This window comes from Euleptes europaea, chromosome 18 (genome assembly GCF_029931775.1).
Source record: "Euleptes europaea isolate rEulEur1 chromosome 18, rEulEur1.hap1, whole genome shotgun sequence".
NCBI lineage: Eukaryota > Metazoa > Chordata > Lepidosauria > Squamata > Sphaerodactylidae > Euleptes > Euleptes europaea.
This window is the reverse complement of record NC_079329.1, coordinates 40,547,957-40,562,278: the sequence shown is the minus strand read 5'-3', so window position 1 is coordinate 40,562,278 and position 14,322 is coordinate 40,547,957. Positions and strand designations below refer to the sequence as shown.

Sequence of the window (14,322 nt, the reverse complement as noted above, 5' to 3'; positions counted from 1 at the left end):
GCCGTAGGGTGAGGCGTCGCACGTTAAGACCACCGGTAGATGCTCGTCAAAATGGACGAGGAGGCTGGACGAGGACAGGAGAGCCTTGGCGGCCTCAAACGCCTTTTGCTGCGGCGCACCTCAGGACCAAGGGGCCGCCCTGTCAAGGAGCCAGTGAAGGGGCTCCGCAACTGATACCTTGTTGGGCAAAAAGGCATGGTAAAAGTTCAAGAGTCTGAGGAACGATTGGAGTTCCTGCTTGTTCCGCGGCAGGGGCGCACTGTGGATGGCCTTGATTTTGTCCGGAGTGGGGTGAATTCCGTCGGCGTCGACCAAGTACCCCAGGAACTCCACCTGCAGCAGGCCCAGTTGGCATTTTTCCCTCTTCACCGTGAGGCCCACATCCAGGAGCACCCCGTGGACATGCTCCACGAGCTCGCTCTCGGAGCCGGTGTCAGGCCTGTGCTTCAGTTGGTTTCGTTTTCTCACCGACTCTTCCTCAAGGATTGTTTTGCATTCCTGCTCTCTTTGAAGCCTGCAGATGTCCGTGGGAGCAATGGCGCCTCTGTACTGTTTGTAATGTGTTCAAAATAATCTCATGAGACTGTACTGCTGAGTGTTTTTTGCAATGCTTTATATTATCAAGTGCATGCCAGTTTCCTCCATTGCTGTCTTGGGTTCTCTATGCTCTGCTTACCTATGCTACCATTAAACCAACTTCTTTGGACAACCTCGTCTCCTGCTGGAACTGTACCTGCACGTGAGTGATGCCCCGGACCGGAACCCAGCCAAACTGGTAGTCAGAGATGAGGAAGCCGGCCGGCTGCAGTTCGGGCAGGATGGCGCGGTGCCCCAGGGCGTGGTACGTGTCCCAGGACATGAGGGAGAGGGCAGAGCCCGAGTCAATCTCCATGTCGCAGGGGGCACCCTCAATCAGGACGGAGATGGAAATCTTGTCCACACCGGTGACTTTGTGCACGTGGATGCTGTGCAGTTTAACCTCGCGGCGGGCGCGGTAGGGCGAGGAGGGCTCATCGTCAACGAAGTCGTGGACTGTAAGCACTTGAGAAGAGAGCAGGACTGTGCGGCGCCATTCTTTCTGGCCGGGCCCGCCGGCCAGCCTTTCCTCACCGAGCGGCAGACATTCATGATGTGGCCGACCTGGCCGCAACCACGGCAGGAGGCATCTTGGAACCGGCAGGTCCGGCGATCGTGGTGGTCGCCGTAGCTGGTGCACGGGCGAGCTGCGGGGCCCTGCGACCGGTGCGATCGGGAGGACAACTGGTGAGCCTCGTCCATGGAGTCATCGTCACTGGCGCGTCGTAGTGGACGGATGCAGGCGGCAGGGCTGCGGAGCCCCGGCTTCTCCCTCGGCCGGTGGTGGGCGTTGCTTCCGCCATTGTGGCCTCTTCGACTGCCGCGGTGAGAATGAAGCCACTCCTGGTGATGAGGTGGCGCCGCACTTTCTCACTCTGGAAGCCGAAAACGAACCTGTTGAGGAGGGTGTCGTCGAGGTCCTTGAACTCGCAGAACCAGGCCAACTGGCGAAGGGTGGCGAGGAACGCAGTGGTGGATTCCCCCGGCTCCTGGTCCCGAAGGTAGAACGGCCGACGGCGAGCGAGGCGCGTGGGCTTGGGTGTAAAATGGTTGCCCAGAGCGGCCATTATGTCTTTAAATGGCGCCTCGATCACCTTAGCGGGTGCCAGCAGGGATTGCGCGAGCTGGAACGTTTTGGCCCCGCATACGCTGAGGAATGTGTACCGCTTCTTGTCCTTGTTGTCAATGTTGTTGGCATTGAGGAAGCAGGTAACACAATCTGCGTAGCTCTCCCAGTCGCTAGGGACGGCGGGGTTGAATTCTTCCAGCGAACCCCGGGTGGCCATTTCAGCGAAGTGAAGCGTCTCAGGTGTGTCGAGTGAATTCAGCAAGGCGACCCGGATTGCCTACCGGGCACTGCGAAGTCACGGAGAACCACAGGAGATTCCAGCAAGAGTGATTCGGTAGCAAGCCGGACTGCCTACCAGCCTTCGTCACCACTGTTAAGTCCGCATGGGGAGGACATACGAGGTCGAGACGGAGTTCCAACAACAACGCAGCTTTATTGATTTCAGCAATGAACAGAACTGAACTGGAAACAGAACGACCTGGCCCTGCTTATATGTCCCCCTGGTCACCCTTGGCCACGCCCCCTTATCCGTGATAGGGGGGAACAACCCCGGAGTACCAATGGCGTGTCCTGGCTTAGGGCCAATAGCATTCGCCCGTGATGGCCGGCGGTGGCCAATAGGGCATGAGGGTTAGGAGCCTTCGTCAGGAACTCAAGCTCCTAAGGTTCCTCCTGCAGATCCACCCAACTATGTACATACATAACACTCCCCATGGCCTTTGGACCTCTGGCCAGAATGTCCCTGCACTCACGTTGGCAGTATCAGGGCAGCAGAAAGTAAAGCCAAGTTCTTTCCTGCTGGGGCTGCTGTGATGGTGTGTGTGTGTGTGTCTTGCTCTTGAAACTGTGCCCTTCTATGGAAGGAGGGGGTACAACCTGCCAGGGGCCCTTCCAGAGGACTTGTGGGTTTATTCCTTGAGGATTTATTCAGCTGTTCTTTCCCACTGTAGCATGGTCAGTTCTCAGCAGAGGAGCCGCACACAGGCAGTGGCAAAGGCAAGACCCCTCCCAGGCAAGGACCACCGCCCACGAGGCATCCCCACTGCTGGACCCCCATGCTGACTTGATGGGAGACCACCCTTTGTACACTCAGAAGACACCTTTGTACAAAGAGAAGTTTCTTCAGTCTGTTGGGAACACTACTGGGTCAACCCTTGTATTTAGTACATGGATAAAAGACCTCCAAGGAATACCAGGGTTGGGATGCAGAGGCAGGCAATGGCAAACAACCTCTGAATGTCTCTTGCCTTGAGATCTGGATGGCAGCTAATTGGTCCCCTTTGAAGCTGTTGACCTCCCGCTTTGACTTGGTGGCAAAAAAAAGTAATATTTGTTTGTCATCTGCCTATGAAATTGTAAACTTCTTTGAACAAATATAAAAGAAGAAAAGTGTAAACAAAAATACACATTCAGCAAAGATTTTTTTTTTTAAAGGATGCTTATTTATTTGATTGGAATTTTGCCAAAAGATGTAAAGTCCTTACAGGGCATTTCTATACAGAGTTGCTCCACTCAAAGTCCATTGAAGTGAATGGGCTTAAACTGGAGTGATTCTGCATAAGATTGCACTGTCAGAAAGAGTCCCCCACCCCTAATCCGGACTCAAGCCAGCCATTTACTTGGAAACAAACTGAGGCCAGTAGGTTTTGTTCTCAAGTAAGCATGCATAGAATTTGCAGTCTGCAACTTTTTATTAATAAAGCTCATTACTATTATATGTATGAAAGGATTAAGTACAAAACAGAGAAGCCTAACTGGGTGATATTACCAAGTGGTTTGAGGCTTGGTTGTGGCTAGAGGCAGTTGGACACAACCTACTGAACCAAGGTAAGATACTTTTCTTAAATTCATTAGCATGTTATCTGTTAAGAAACTGATTGCTGTGTTTGAATGCTCTTCATGTGCAAGGAACAATCAGATACGTATATATAATCCCTTAAATCATGAGATGAATTGACTCAATCAAGGAAGCCACGGCCCTCAGTTTGCAAGACCTGAGCAAGGATGTTAACGATCGGACGTTTCAGAGGACATTGATTCATAGGGTCGGGTTGCCATGAGTCGGAAGCAACTTGCCAGCAACACACACAAAAGGGTACTTTGGTGTATATTGACGGCACTTCACACACACACACACACACACACACACACACACACACACACACACACACCTGATTTTGTAGGGACAAATAAGTGGGTTCTAGATCAAATCTATCCTGAACTGTCCCTAGTAGCTAAAATGACTAAACTGAGGCTATGGTACTTTGGTCAGATTATGAGAAGACAAGAGTAACTGGAAAAGATAATAATGCTAGGAAAAGTTGAAGGCAGCAGAAAAAGAGGAAGACCCAACATGAGATGGAGAGAAGCAGAACTCTTCTGATGTTCCCTGTGTGTCCCGAGGGACAGCGTGATGAGGCGAGAGCTTGTTTAAGAAGAGTCTGGATATAATTGTCTAGATATAATACATTCCCTTAAATCATGAAACTGAGCTGAAAAAGAAGTTGACTCATCCCGAATGCACCAGTGAGGAAACTCAACTCTCATGTGATCCTCATCCTGAAAATGGATTGCACAGCACTCACGATCCAGAGGGCCTGCTCTAAACTAGTCTCCAGAACAGGCCTCCTCATGAAGTGCTTTAATGAAAACATCAATGGGACCTCCTCCCTATGGAAGTAGTATTTCTGGTCCCCCAAGAATGTAGGCAATATGGGGTTTTCAAGGCAAGAGACTAACAGAGGTGGTTTGCCAGTGCCTTCCCCTGCACAGCAACCCTGGCATTCCTTGGTGGTCTCCCATCCAAATACTAACCGGGGCCGACCCTGCTTAGCTTCTGAGATCTGATGAGATCAGGCCAGCCTGGGCCATCCAGGTCAAGGCTGGGAGATTTTAATTACCCGGGTATCTGTTGGAAGTCCAACTCTGCTAAAAATGCAAGATCCAATAAATTCCTGCTTCTCTCCCACTGGACTTCTTGGTTCCTCAAGGTGACTACTTGCTTCAGGGTGACCTCTTTGAAACTAGTTTCACAACTAAAATAGCCCTAACCAGTTATAATATGACCAAAGCAAGCTCAAGGAAACTGGAGAAGCCTTCTCCTTACAAGGGCCACCCAGGTGGCTAACCAATTAAAACATACATGGTACAATCACATTTTAAAATTATTAAAATCAACTCCCCAACACACATCATTAAAACAAACTAAAAAGAAAACTAAAATACATACAAAGACACAAAAACAACATTTAAAACCTTGGGCAGGAACGAGAGATCACTGAGAGAATGCCAAATGAAACAAAAAAAAAGTCTTTACTTGCTGGCTGAAGAAGCCAACAGAAGGGGCAGGTGGGTCTCCCCAGGGAGGCAGTTCCAGAGCTTTGGTGACGTGACCGAGAAGGCCCACTCCAGGATTGCCCCCCGCCTAATCTCAGAAGGTGGGACACCTGACCCCACCCAGGGGGAACCAAGAGACTCCCAAGTGGCCCATCCCCAAAGGATTGGGGGCAAATGCTTATCTGTGCCTGAGACACCTTGGCAATATAGGGCTTGACCTGGGGACTTGCTGCATGCTGAGCCTGTGTTGTTCCAGAGTGCCCGGCCTTTCTCTACCAGCTTTTCTGGTTTTGACCCCAAATACCAGCAAGGCTATCGCTTCTGCTTGATCTCCCAGATCTCCCAGATCTGACAGCTATCACACAGCTGTTACTGTCAGATTATTACAACCAACTTGTTACTCTGACAGTAATCTCCTACGTTCAACAAGAACAAAAACAAATAGCAAACACTACCATGTAACTATCTTCTCCTTATCCAATGCCCGTTTCTAATGTGGCTCAACCTGCATTCCAAGCAAACCTATCCACACGTGGCTGGCGTGGGGGCGTTGTCAGCATGCTGCCCCATGATTTTGTGACACTTCCGGCTTTGCTGGTGACGAGCCGGTATCTGGAGTTTAGGATTGAGCTGGTAGACCTTCTCTTCTCTTAATGTGAATGAGGCCTAGGTGACTGTCAGTTAGACCCTAACATTTAAATTGAGCTGTCATTTGTGGGGGGGCATTGAAATACCTCCAGAATGGTTGCTTTGCCATTACAGCAGAACGCAGGTGTTAAGTGGCAGCGGCACAGATTGGTAAGGGCTTTCTACATATGCCTGCTGTCTCTTTGCAGTCATTTGTGACCCAAAATGCAGGGCCTTCTCGCGGGCATCCACCGTGTCCTGGAAAGTGGATGGAAAACATCCTCCGGGCACAGTGCCACCTATGTGTTCTGTTTGGCATCACACCCAAGACCAGGGAATCGGAGGGTGGGGGTGCGGGGGTGGGCAGGACAGGAGCGCTTGTCTCTGCTGCCCCCTATTGGGCCCTTTTGGGACACAGAATTGTGGCTCCATGTTTTTTTTATTTTCATTTTTAATCCACCCTTCCTCCAGGAATCATAGGGCAGTACACAGTGCATAATCCAGTCTCTACCTCTTTATCCTTACAACAGTCTGGGTAGAGAGGTTGAGGAGCAAAGGAGGGGGAGAGAATAAACATGGGCGAAAAGGGCTGGGAATATGGATCTCCCTGGTCTAAATCAGAACCTGAATGGCTGCACCGCGGTGCACTGGATCCATCAGAAAGCTTTTGTCGCATGAATTTGAGAGAATGCCTATTGTTCTTTCTTGGTTTCTTTTCTTCTGCACAATAGACTTGTGTATGTGAAGAAGAAGAGTTGGTTTTTATATGCCGACTTTCTCCACCACTTAAGGGAGAATCAAAGCGGCTTCCAATCCCCTTCCCTTCCCCACCCTGCAACAGGCACTCTGTGAGGTAGCTGAGGCTGAGGGAGCTCCAAGAGAGCCATGACTAGGCCATGGTCACCCAGCTGGCTTCATGTGTAGGAGTGGGGAAACAAATCCAGTTCACCCAGATTAGCGTCCACCACTCATGTGGAGAAGTGGGGAATCAAACCCAGTTCTCCAGATTAGAGTCCACCACTCCAAACCACTGCTTTTAACCACTACACCACACTGGCTGGTGGTGGACAATTTGGTTCCCTGCTGGCCTGGAGCATTGTGTTGGTGGCAGTCAGCGCTGATGGTCCAGTGTGGTCGGCACAACCTTCTGAGGTTCCAGCTGTGTGGGAGGCTAAAAAACCCGTGTCCGTGCCCACCGGGTGCTAAAACCCAGCAGGCACTTTTGTTTAGCTCAGCCCTCCGGCCCATTGCCATCTTGTGGAGAGCCCCCACCACAGCAGCCACGAAGGTGGGGAGACCTTCACTTGTTTGACAAGGTATCATGAAAGCGTCCAGTGTGTGAAGCATGATGTATGAGACCAGTTCAGATCAAAGGGAGCCATTCTGAGGAGTTGAAGCACTGTCGTCTATCTCATGTTTGAATGTGGGTTCTCAAGTCATTCGTTCCAGTTGGCTATGCTTAATACTTTGGGAAGGGAAGGTATCAGATTAGGAAGCTGAAAGGGGTCTGGCAGAAGAAGAGGAGATTCGGAGTGGCCGCATCCTAATGACTAAAATGCTTTCTTGTCCTCATGCTCCTTTAGGTAACCCCTGTTTGGAATCAAACCGAGGGAGTCATCCTTGCAGCCAGTCCTTGCTGGTGTTTATCCAGGTTTCCTCAGAGGATTAATTTGCTGTGGCAATCTGGGTTCAAGGCCAACCTCCAACCTGAGGGGATCAATGAGTTTCTAGCCATTCCCATTGGGGGCAGGACATGCAGTGTTGGGTGGAGGAAGAGACTAGTGGATGTAATCCAGACCTTGGTGTGCTACAAGCAGAAAGCCCTATAGGTGCCCTACAGAACATGTGTAGACAAAGATCTTTTCACAAAGAGGTCCCCTCTCTCCTCCCAAAGACTGGCTTATGAAAGCTCCTAAACTGCACAGCTTGGTCGTAATGCCAACGCTGAGGCCTAGTGATAAGGAGGTAAAAAGAACAAACAGGGCCTGGGTGCCTTTCCTGGTCCGGGGCTGGGGTGGAGGAAGCCGTTCTGCCAAGGATTGGAAGGGCATCAACCAGCTGCAGATCTGGCCTGGACCAAGCTGGCTCAGCCTCCAGAGCCAGACTTTCTACAACCCAGCAGGGGAAGCTGCCAGCCTCAGGCCCCAGGTTTGGGGCTAACATTAAAGCACAGCCAACCATCAGTTACGTCTGTGTTGTTCCTTTCTTTTACCACCATGGGGATTTATGACCACCTGATCCCTCTGCCCGAAGCACCCAAAGAGCTTTCTTTGCCAGTCTAGCTTAAAGGCCCTTCACTTCTTCAGGCTTGCCCAAGGGTACCACACACCCCTCTCCCAGCACAAATGATGTGATTTCGTTGGGAAGAGGAGATCTATGTACTCCTGGGAGCCTGGCAGAAAGGAGAGAAGTGGTTGTTCTGCAAACCACATCTGGCCCAGTGGTGGCCTTTTGGGGACAGGATCCTGGAATGAATCCGTCCCCAAAAACCTGAGCAGAGGAGCTGTTCAGCACTTGCTGAGGGGACAGCCTGTCCATGAGCCGCCTCCCCTCATCCCACCTCCTGGGATGCGCCAAGTCAGTGGGCAGATGGAGGCCGGATTCAGAGCCTCTGCACATGCGGCGGCACTTCCATGGATCCATAACAGGGGGCTCGAGCAAGCAGGCTGGGGCACACCTTCGTGAGTGGCTTGGGACTAGGCATGCTCAGGTGTCTAGGGGTGCCAACTCTGGGTTGGGAAATTCCTGGAGATTTGTGGGTGGAGCTTGGGGGGGGGGAAGAGACCGCAGCAGGATATAATGCCATACAGTCCAGCCCAAAAGCAGCCATTTTCTTCAGGGAAACTGATCTCTGTAGTCTGGAGATCAGATGTACTTCCAGAACCCATTTCCACCTGGAGGTTAGCAACCTTAGGTGTGTAAAACCAGCCCCTGTGCCACTGGCCAGGCTTTGCATGAAAACCCAGCACGGGCCTTTCCCCCGTCCACAGTCAAGCAGGATTGTCTGCTGGGGGGCTGCTCATCTGGCTCTGGGGCTTGCCCAGCTGTAGCCACTGACCTTGGGGGCTTGCAGAATGCCACCAGGGAACTTTCAAAGACACTGTTCTTAGCATTAGCCTAAACAGAAGTTTTATTGTGAAAAAGGTGGATTCGCCTGGAGATGCAGAGCATGCTGGGAGCGGCACAGCTGCCTCCTGAGGGCCTTCACAGATATCTCCCCACGGCAAGACCCCCCCAGCGGGTCCGCAGTCCCCCTGCTTCATGGTGCTCCTGAGGTTCCTTCCAGACAGGCAGTGGAGAGTGATGCCTGCCGGCTGCCTCTCTTCTGGGCTCTTTTGCCACAGCATGCTCCCTGCAGCCGGCAGCCGGCATCTCTGGCCAGCTGCTGCAGATCCCTCCGGAAGCGCACGCCCAGGAAGGCATGGAAGATGGGGTTCAGGCAGCAGCGAGCCAAGGCCAGGCCACTGGTGATGAGCAGGGCCAGCTCCCGCCGGAGGATGGCTGGGCAGCTCGAGGCCTGGCGACCCACCAGGTCAGCTGTGTCCAGGACAGTCAGCAGAGCGTAGGGGAGCTGCAAGACTACAAACAGCAAGACCAAGGCCACGATCAACTGCAAGGCCTTCTGGGACCGGGCACAAGGGGAGGACAGTAGGGTGTGGGCAATGGCCGCATAGCAGACCCCCATCAGAACAAAGGGCAGCACAAAGCCAAGGCCCACCTGGACCAGACTCACTGCAGCTGTCACGACGGCCACCCTGCAGAGCGGAAAGCCGCTGTGGTCCTCCACCCGGGCATACAGGAACTGGGGCAGGGCCAGAGCGGCTGAGAGCAGCCACATCAGACCGGAGCTCAGCCTGCCCCAACGAGCGGCCATGGGGCGCAGGCGGTAGGCAGTGGGGGCCTGCACAATGGCCACGTAGCGGTCCACTGTCAGGCCCATGAGGAAGAGGAAGCCACTGTAGGAGGTGAGGGCATGGAGGCCCTGCAAGGCCTGGCATGTGGCAGAGCCTAGGTGCCAGCTGCCCACCACACCAGCCACACCCACAGGCAGAGTCAGGAGCAGCAGCAAATCAGAGGCCGCTAGGTGCAAGAGGAGGACGTTGCCGAGGGACCGGGAGTGGCGGTAACAGGCCTGGATCAGCAAGAGTAGCCCGTTGCCCAGGACCCCCGGCAGGCAGAACAGGGCGGCCATCACCGGCAGGTAGACTCGTGCCACAGCGCGGATGGCCTGCTTCTCACACAACTCAGGCAAGGCCGGTGTCTTGGCATCATAGTCCCATGGGTACCACTCTGTGCTGGCGGGCGGCTCGTCTGTCCAGGGACTCAGCTCCTGTGGGATGAGTTCAGGGATTTGTTACTAGGGGGATCTGGAATGGAATTAGCACAACAGGGAGGCACTGGAAGTAAGTGGCACTTCCACAGTGTCTGGCCCAGGGTATTAGCATCCTTTGGATTGACAGGGAGTCAGGACCTAGAAGTGGGTCACGGCTTTCTCACAAGTGGGTCAGAAGGCCAGGAGGGAGGAGGAAGAACTGGATTAGCCGGGAGGGGAAGCTCTGGGCAACTCCATGGCAAATCGGAGCTTGCCTCTGAAGAACCTGAAAAAGGCTGTAAAATACAATCTACTGCTCAGTAGGCGCTATTTTATTTATAAATATTGAACGTGAAAAATAAACTATAAACTTGTTTGGTGTTAAGGGCGGTGCGATTCCGGTGTTTTATATAGGGGAGGGGTAAAGTAAGATGGAGTTAATTTGCCAGAGGCTCCTGAAAACTATATGAAGTTAGACGTGGGTCCCCACTTCAAAAAGTGGGAGAATCCCTGACTGGTGAAGGTTTAAACCATGGGTTTAAATTACAGGTGGAAAAGTGTTGGCAGGATATTAGGAAAAAAACATTTTTACAGTCAGAGTAGCTCAGCAGTGGAATCAGCTGCCTAGGGAGGTGGTGAACTCCCCCTTGCTGGACTAAACGCTGGAGTCTAATTTGATTGACAGTGGGTTCTGGGCTCCTCTAGAATCAGCCCCTCCCTTCTGGTGACAGTCACTTGTAACCAACTGTCGCTTGCAACTGTCATTCAGTCTCATTCAGTCAGTCAGTATCACTCTGTGTTCGCTCTCTGCCTCACACTCACTAAAGATATAACAATGTTTCAATTAATATGAGGTAAAAGTAGTAGAAACCTCTCAAGGAAAATGTTGATTGTTTTAAAGGACTTTATCAACATTTATTAACTACAGTTTTCTTCCATTTTAATACGTGTGCTGTTCATATTCCTCCACATAGTTTTTGGCTGTTTTGAACTCTACTGCTTTATACAGGTGGAATATCCCGCACCAAGTGAGTGCTGGGATATCACCCCACATAAGGGATTGGTTTAATTTCCATTTCCCTCCCTACTCCCCTCTCTGGCAGTCTTCAAGCAGAGGCTGGTCAAGCACTTGTCAGGGATGCTCTAACTCAGGGGTGGGGAACCTCTGGCCCACGGGCTGTTTAAGGCCCGCGGCATCATTTGCTGTGGCCCGCAGACTCCCCAGTGGAAGCTGTTGCCATTGCGGCCACAGGGCCGCAAGAGTGCGTGCGTGTGTAAGCCAGGAAGGCTTCACCTCGATTGCGCAGGGGCATATGTGCGGCCGGGTGCATGCGTGTGTATGTGTGTGGGGAGCTGGGAAGGCTTTTCCCTGCTCACACTGGGCCACTTGCGTGGCCAGGTGCCTGTGTGTGTGTGTGTGTGTGTGTGTGTGTGTGTGTGTGTGTGTGTGTGTGTGAGCCAGGAAGGCTTTTCTCCGCTCACGCCAGGCCACTTGCGCAGCCAGGTGCCTGCATGTGTGTGTGTATGGAAGCCGGGAAGGCTTTTCCCCACCCGTGCTGGGCCACTTGCACAGCCAGGTGCTTGCGTGTGGGTGGGTGTGGGGGGAAGGCAGGAAGGCTTTTCCCCACTCGTGCTGGGTCGCTTGTGCGGCCAGGTGCCTGCGTGTGTATGTGTGGAAGCCGGGAAGGCTTAAGCGTGGTTGCGCCTGGCTGCATGTGCAGCCAGGTGTGTGTCTGTGGGGGAGGGCTTTTCTCTCTTCCTCTTTTTCTGTAATTCTCTCTCTTTCCTTTTCTTTCTCTCCCTCTATTTCTCTCTTTTTCTCTCTTTCTTTCTCTCCCTCCCTCTCTTTCCTTCCTTCCTTTCCTTCTTTCCTTCCTTCCTTCCCTCCCTCCCTTTTCTTTTCTGCATAGCCTCTCCTAGGGTTGCCAACCTCCAGGTAGTGTAAAAAATACTCACAATTCTGGTTACCAAAAGCTAAGGGGGAAAAACCAGCACAACTCAATATATTCAACAATTCATTAACAAAGTGCTAACAGTGAAAAACTACCACAAGGTGTACAAATATATACAATTATTTACAATTGATTATCACAAGCCTAATGGCAAAGTCCAAAAGTCTATCCGAGGCAAATTTTCTTCTAATCCAAATGTGGTCGACAATGTCAAAAATTAGTTGGCACGAAGTCCGATCAAAGAAGGAGGAAACGCTATTCCGGAATTTGATTTGTCCTGTTCTTTTATAATTTTATAAAATTATTTTTGGAGAATTGCTATATGTGCCTTTAAATCCTGGGCAGTTCAGTCTGCTTTATTACATCATGTGACCCTCAGGCTCTATATGTGCTTGACGCTGTGAGTTACAGCTTAACTTTGATGCAGAAGGATCAGCAGCCCATTTTTTTTGGGAGCTAAAAAAAATTTATGTTAAAAATATTAAAAAATTGCAAAAGTTAAAATACTATTGAAGCAATTACTGATTGAAATTTTTTTTAAAGACCTAAAAAGACCATAAACCTCCCTAATTGTATGCTTCTAACACATCGTGAGGTAAGCCAGTATTGTCCAATATATTTTCGCATAATGTTTAGTACATGTAATGGAGGCTAAAGGAATGTTGTAATATTTATATAAATTTTATAGGCTGATGAAGCTATGCTTTGGTGAAAGCGCTACAGAGTATCCGGAATAGCGTTTCCTCCTTCTTTGGATCGGACTTCGTGCCAACTAATTTTTGACATTGTCGATCACATTTGGATTAGAAGAAAATTTGCCTCGGATAGACTTTTGGACTTTGCTATTAGGCTTGTGATAATCAATTGTAAATAATTGTATATATTTGTACACCTTGTGGTTGTTTTTCACTGTTAGCACGTCGTTAATGAATTGTTTAATATATTGAGTTGTGCTGGTTTTTTCCCCTTAACCTCCAGGTAGTGGCTGGAGATCTCCTGCTATTACAACTGATCTCCAGCCAATAGAGACCAGTTCCCCTGGAGAAAACAGCCGCTTTGGCCATTGGGCTCTACTATGGCATTGCAGTCCCTCCCCTCCCCAAACCCTGCCCTCCTCAGGCTCCACCCCAAAACCTCCCTCCGGTGGCGAAGAGGACCTGCAACCCTAACCTCCCCCCGCTGCTGGGAGAGCTACGCCTGGTATGGCCCCCGAATGATGTTATAAATATGCAAATGGCCCTTCGCAGGAAATAGGTTCCCCACCCCTGCTCTAGTTGATCTGGCATTGAGCAGGGGGTTGGACTAGATGACCTGTGTGACCCCTTCCAACTCTATGATTCTTTGCCAGTTCCAGACCTGGGAATTTCACCATACAGAACTGTCCTGGGACCAAAAGCAAGGGGAAAACGCCTTGCCTAAAAATAGGTTTTCATTCGAGTTTAGAGTCATTTGGATTCAGAACCTGACCCCTGCTTCCAAGGCTAGGGCTCAGCCCTGGACTACATGGAAAAGAGGGGAAAGCACATGACCAAGTGCAGAGTGCCTTCCCCTCCCCCTATTAACCATGCCACACACCCCTTACTTGCTACACAGGGCTTGCTAGTTACATGAGGTGAGCCCTGGTTTATCTCTGCTGCATATTTATTGTGCCACAGAAGTCTGAACAGGACCGGAATAAACAAACCGGATGTTTATTCAGTAAGCAGTGGGGTTTTTTAAATTTGGAGTCAGATATGAGTCGAGGGTTCCCATCCTTCATTGCAGCTCACCCCTTTTCCCAAATCAAATCAAGCAGTTTTGTGAGTGCCAGAGAACTCCCACAGAATAGGCTGGGGGATGACTGCAGCCCCACCCTGCACTCTTCCAAGGCTGACTCCGGAGCATCCCCTTCCCACTCTGGACAGCAAACGGAGTCCCACTTACCTGAACCTGAGGATTTGGGTCATTCATCGCAAGCCAAGAAATAGCACGTTTGCTAGGTTTTTAATGAGCCGACGGCTGTTCTGTTCAGCCTCGAGCGTTGTTGCGGTTTATTTTGAAAGGACGCATACCCTAGAAGCTGAGAGAAACACACCAAGAATAAACATCCTGTTGACCTCAACTGAAACCAGTATCACAGGTTTACAAGGTTGGAAGAGACCACAAGGGCCATCCAGTCCAACCCCCTGCCATGCAGGATCCCATAATCAAAGGGCTCCTGACACATGGCCATCCAACCTCTGCTTAAAGATCACGTCTGAGCATATACCTTGTCAGGTTCAGGACAGCGGTGGTGGTGGACCACATGGTGCCAAAGAGTCAGGGGTCCCCAAACAATCTGAGTGGATAAAATGGATTTTTTTCACCTAGGTAGCACACACATACCAGAGAAGTGTGGGATCTAATCTGCATTCATGATTCTGCATGCAGAACAAGGGGTGTGTGTGTCCAGATCCCTGAATACAGAAAAC

General features: G+C 50.9%; 1 protein-coding gene across 1 annotated transcript; it reads right to left on the bottom strand.

Annotated features, from left to right (window-relative positions):
• Positions 1 to 8,867: 8,867 nt before the first annotated feature.
• On the bottom strand, positions 8,868 to 13,822 carry CCR10 (C-C motif chemokine receptor 10). The gene is made up of 2 exons (XM_056864729.1): positions 13,796 to 13,822; positions 8,868 to 9,938 (listed from the first exon to the last, which is right to left on the bottom strand). The coding sequence occupies exons 1-2, from the start codon at positions 13,820 to 13,822 to the stop codon at positions 8,868 to 8,870; spliced, it is 1,098 nt and encodes a 365-aa protein (XP_056720707.1).
• Between the last annotated feature and the right edge of the window lie 500 nt (positions 13,823 to 14,322).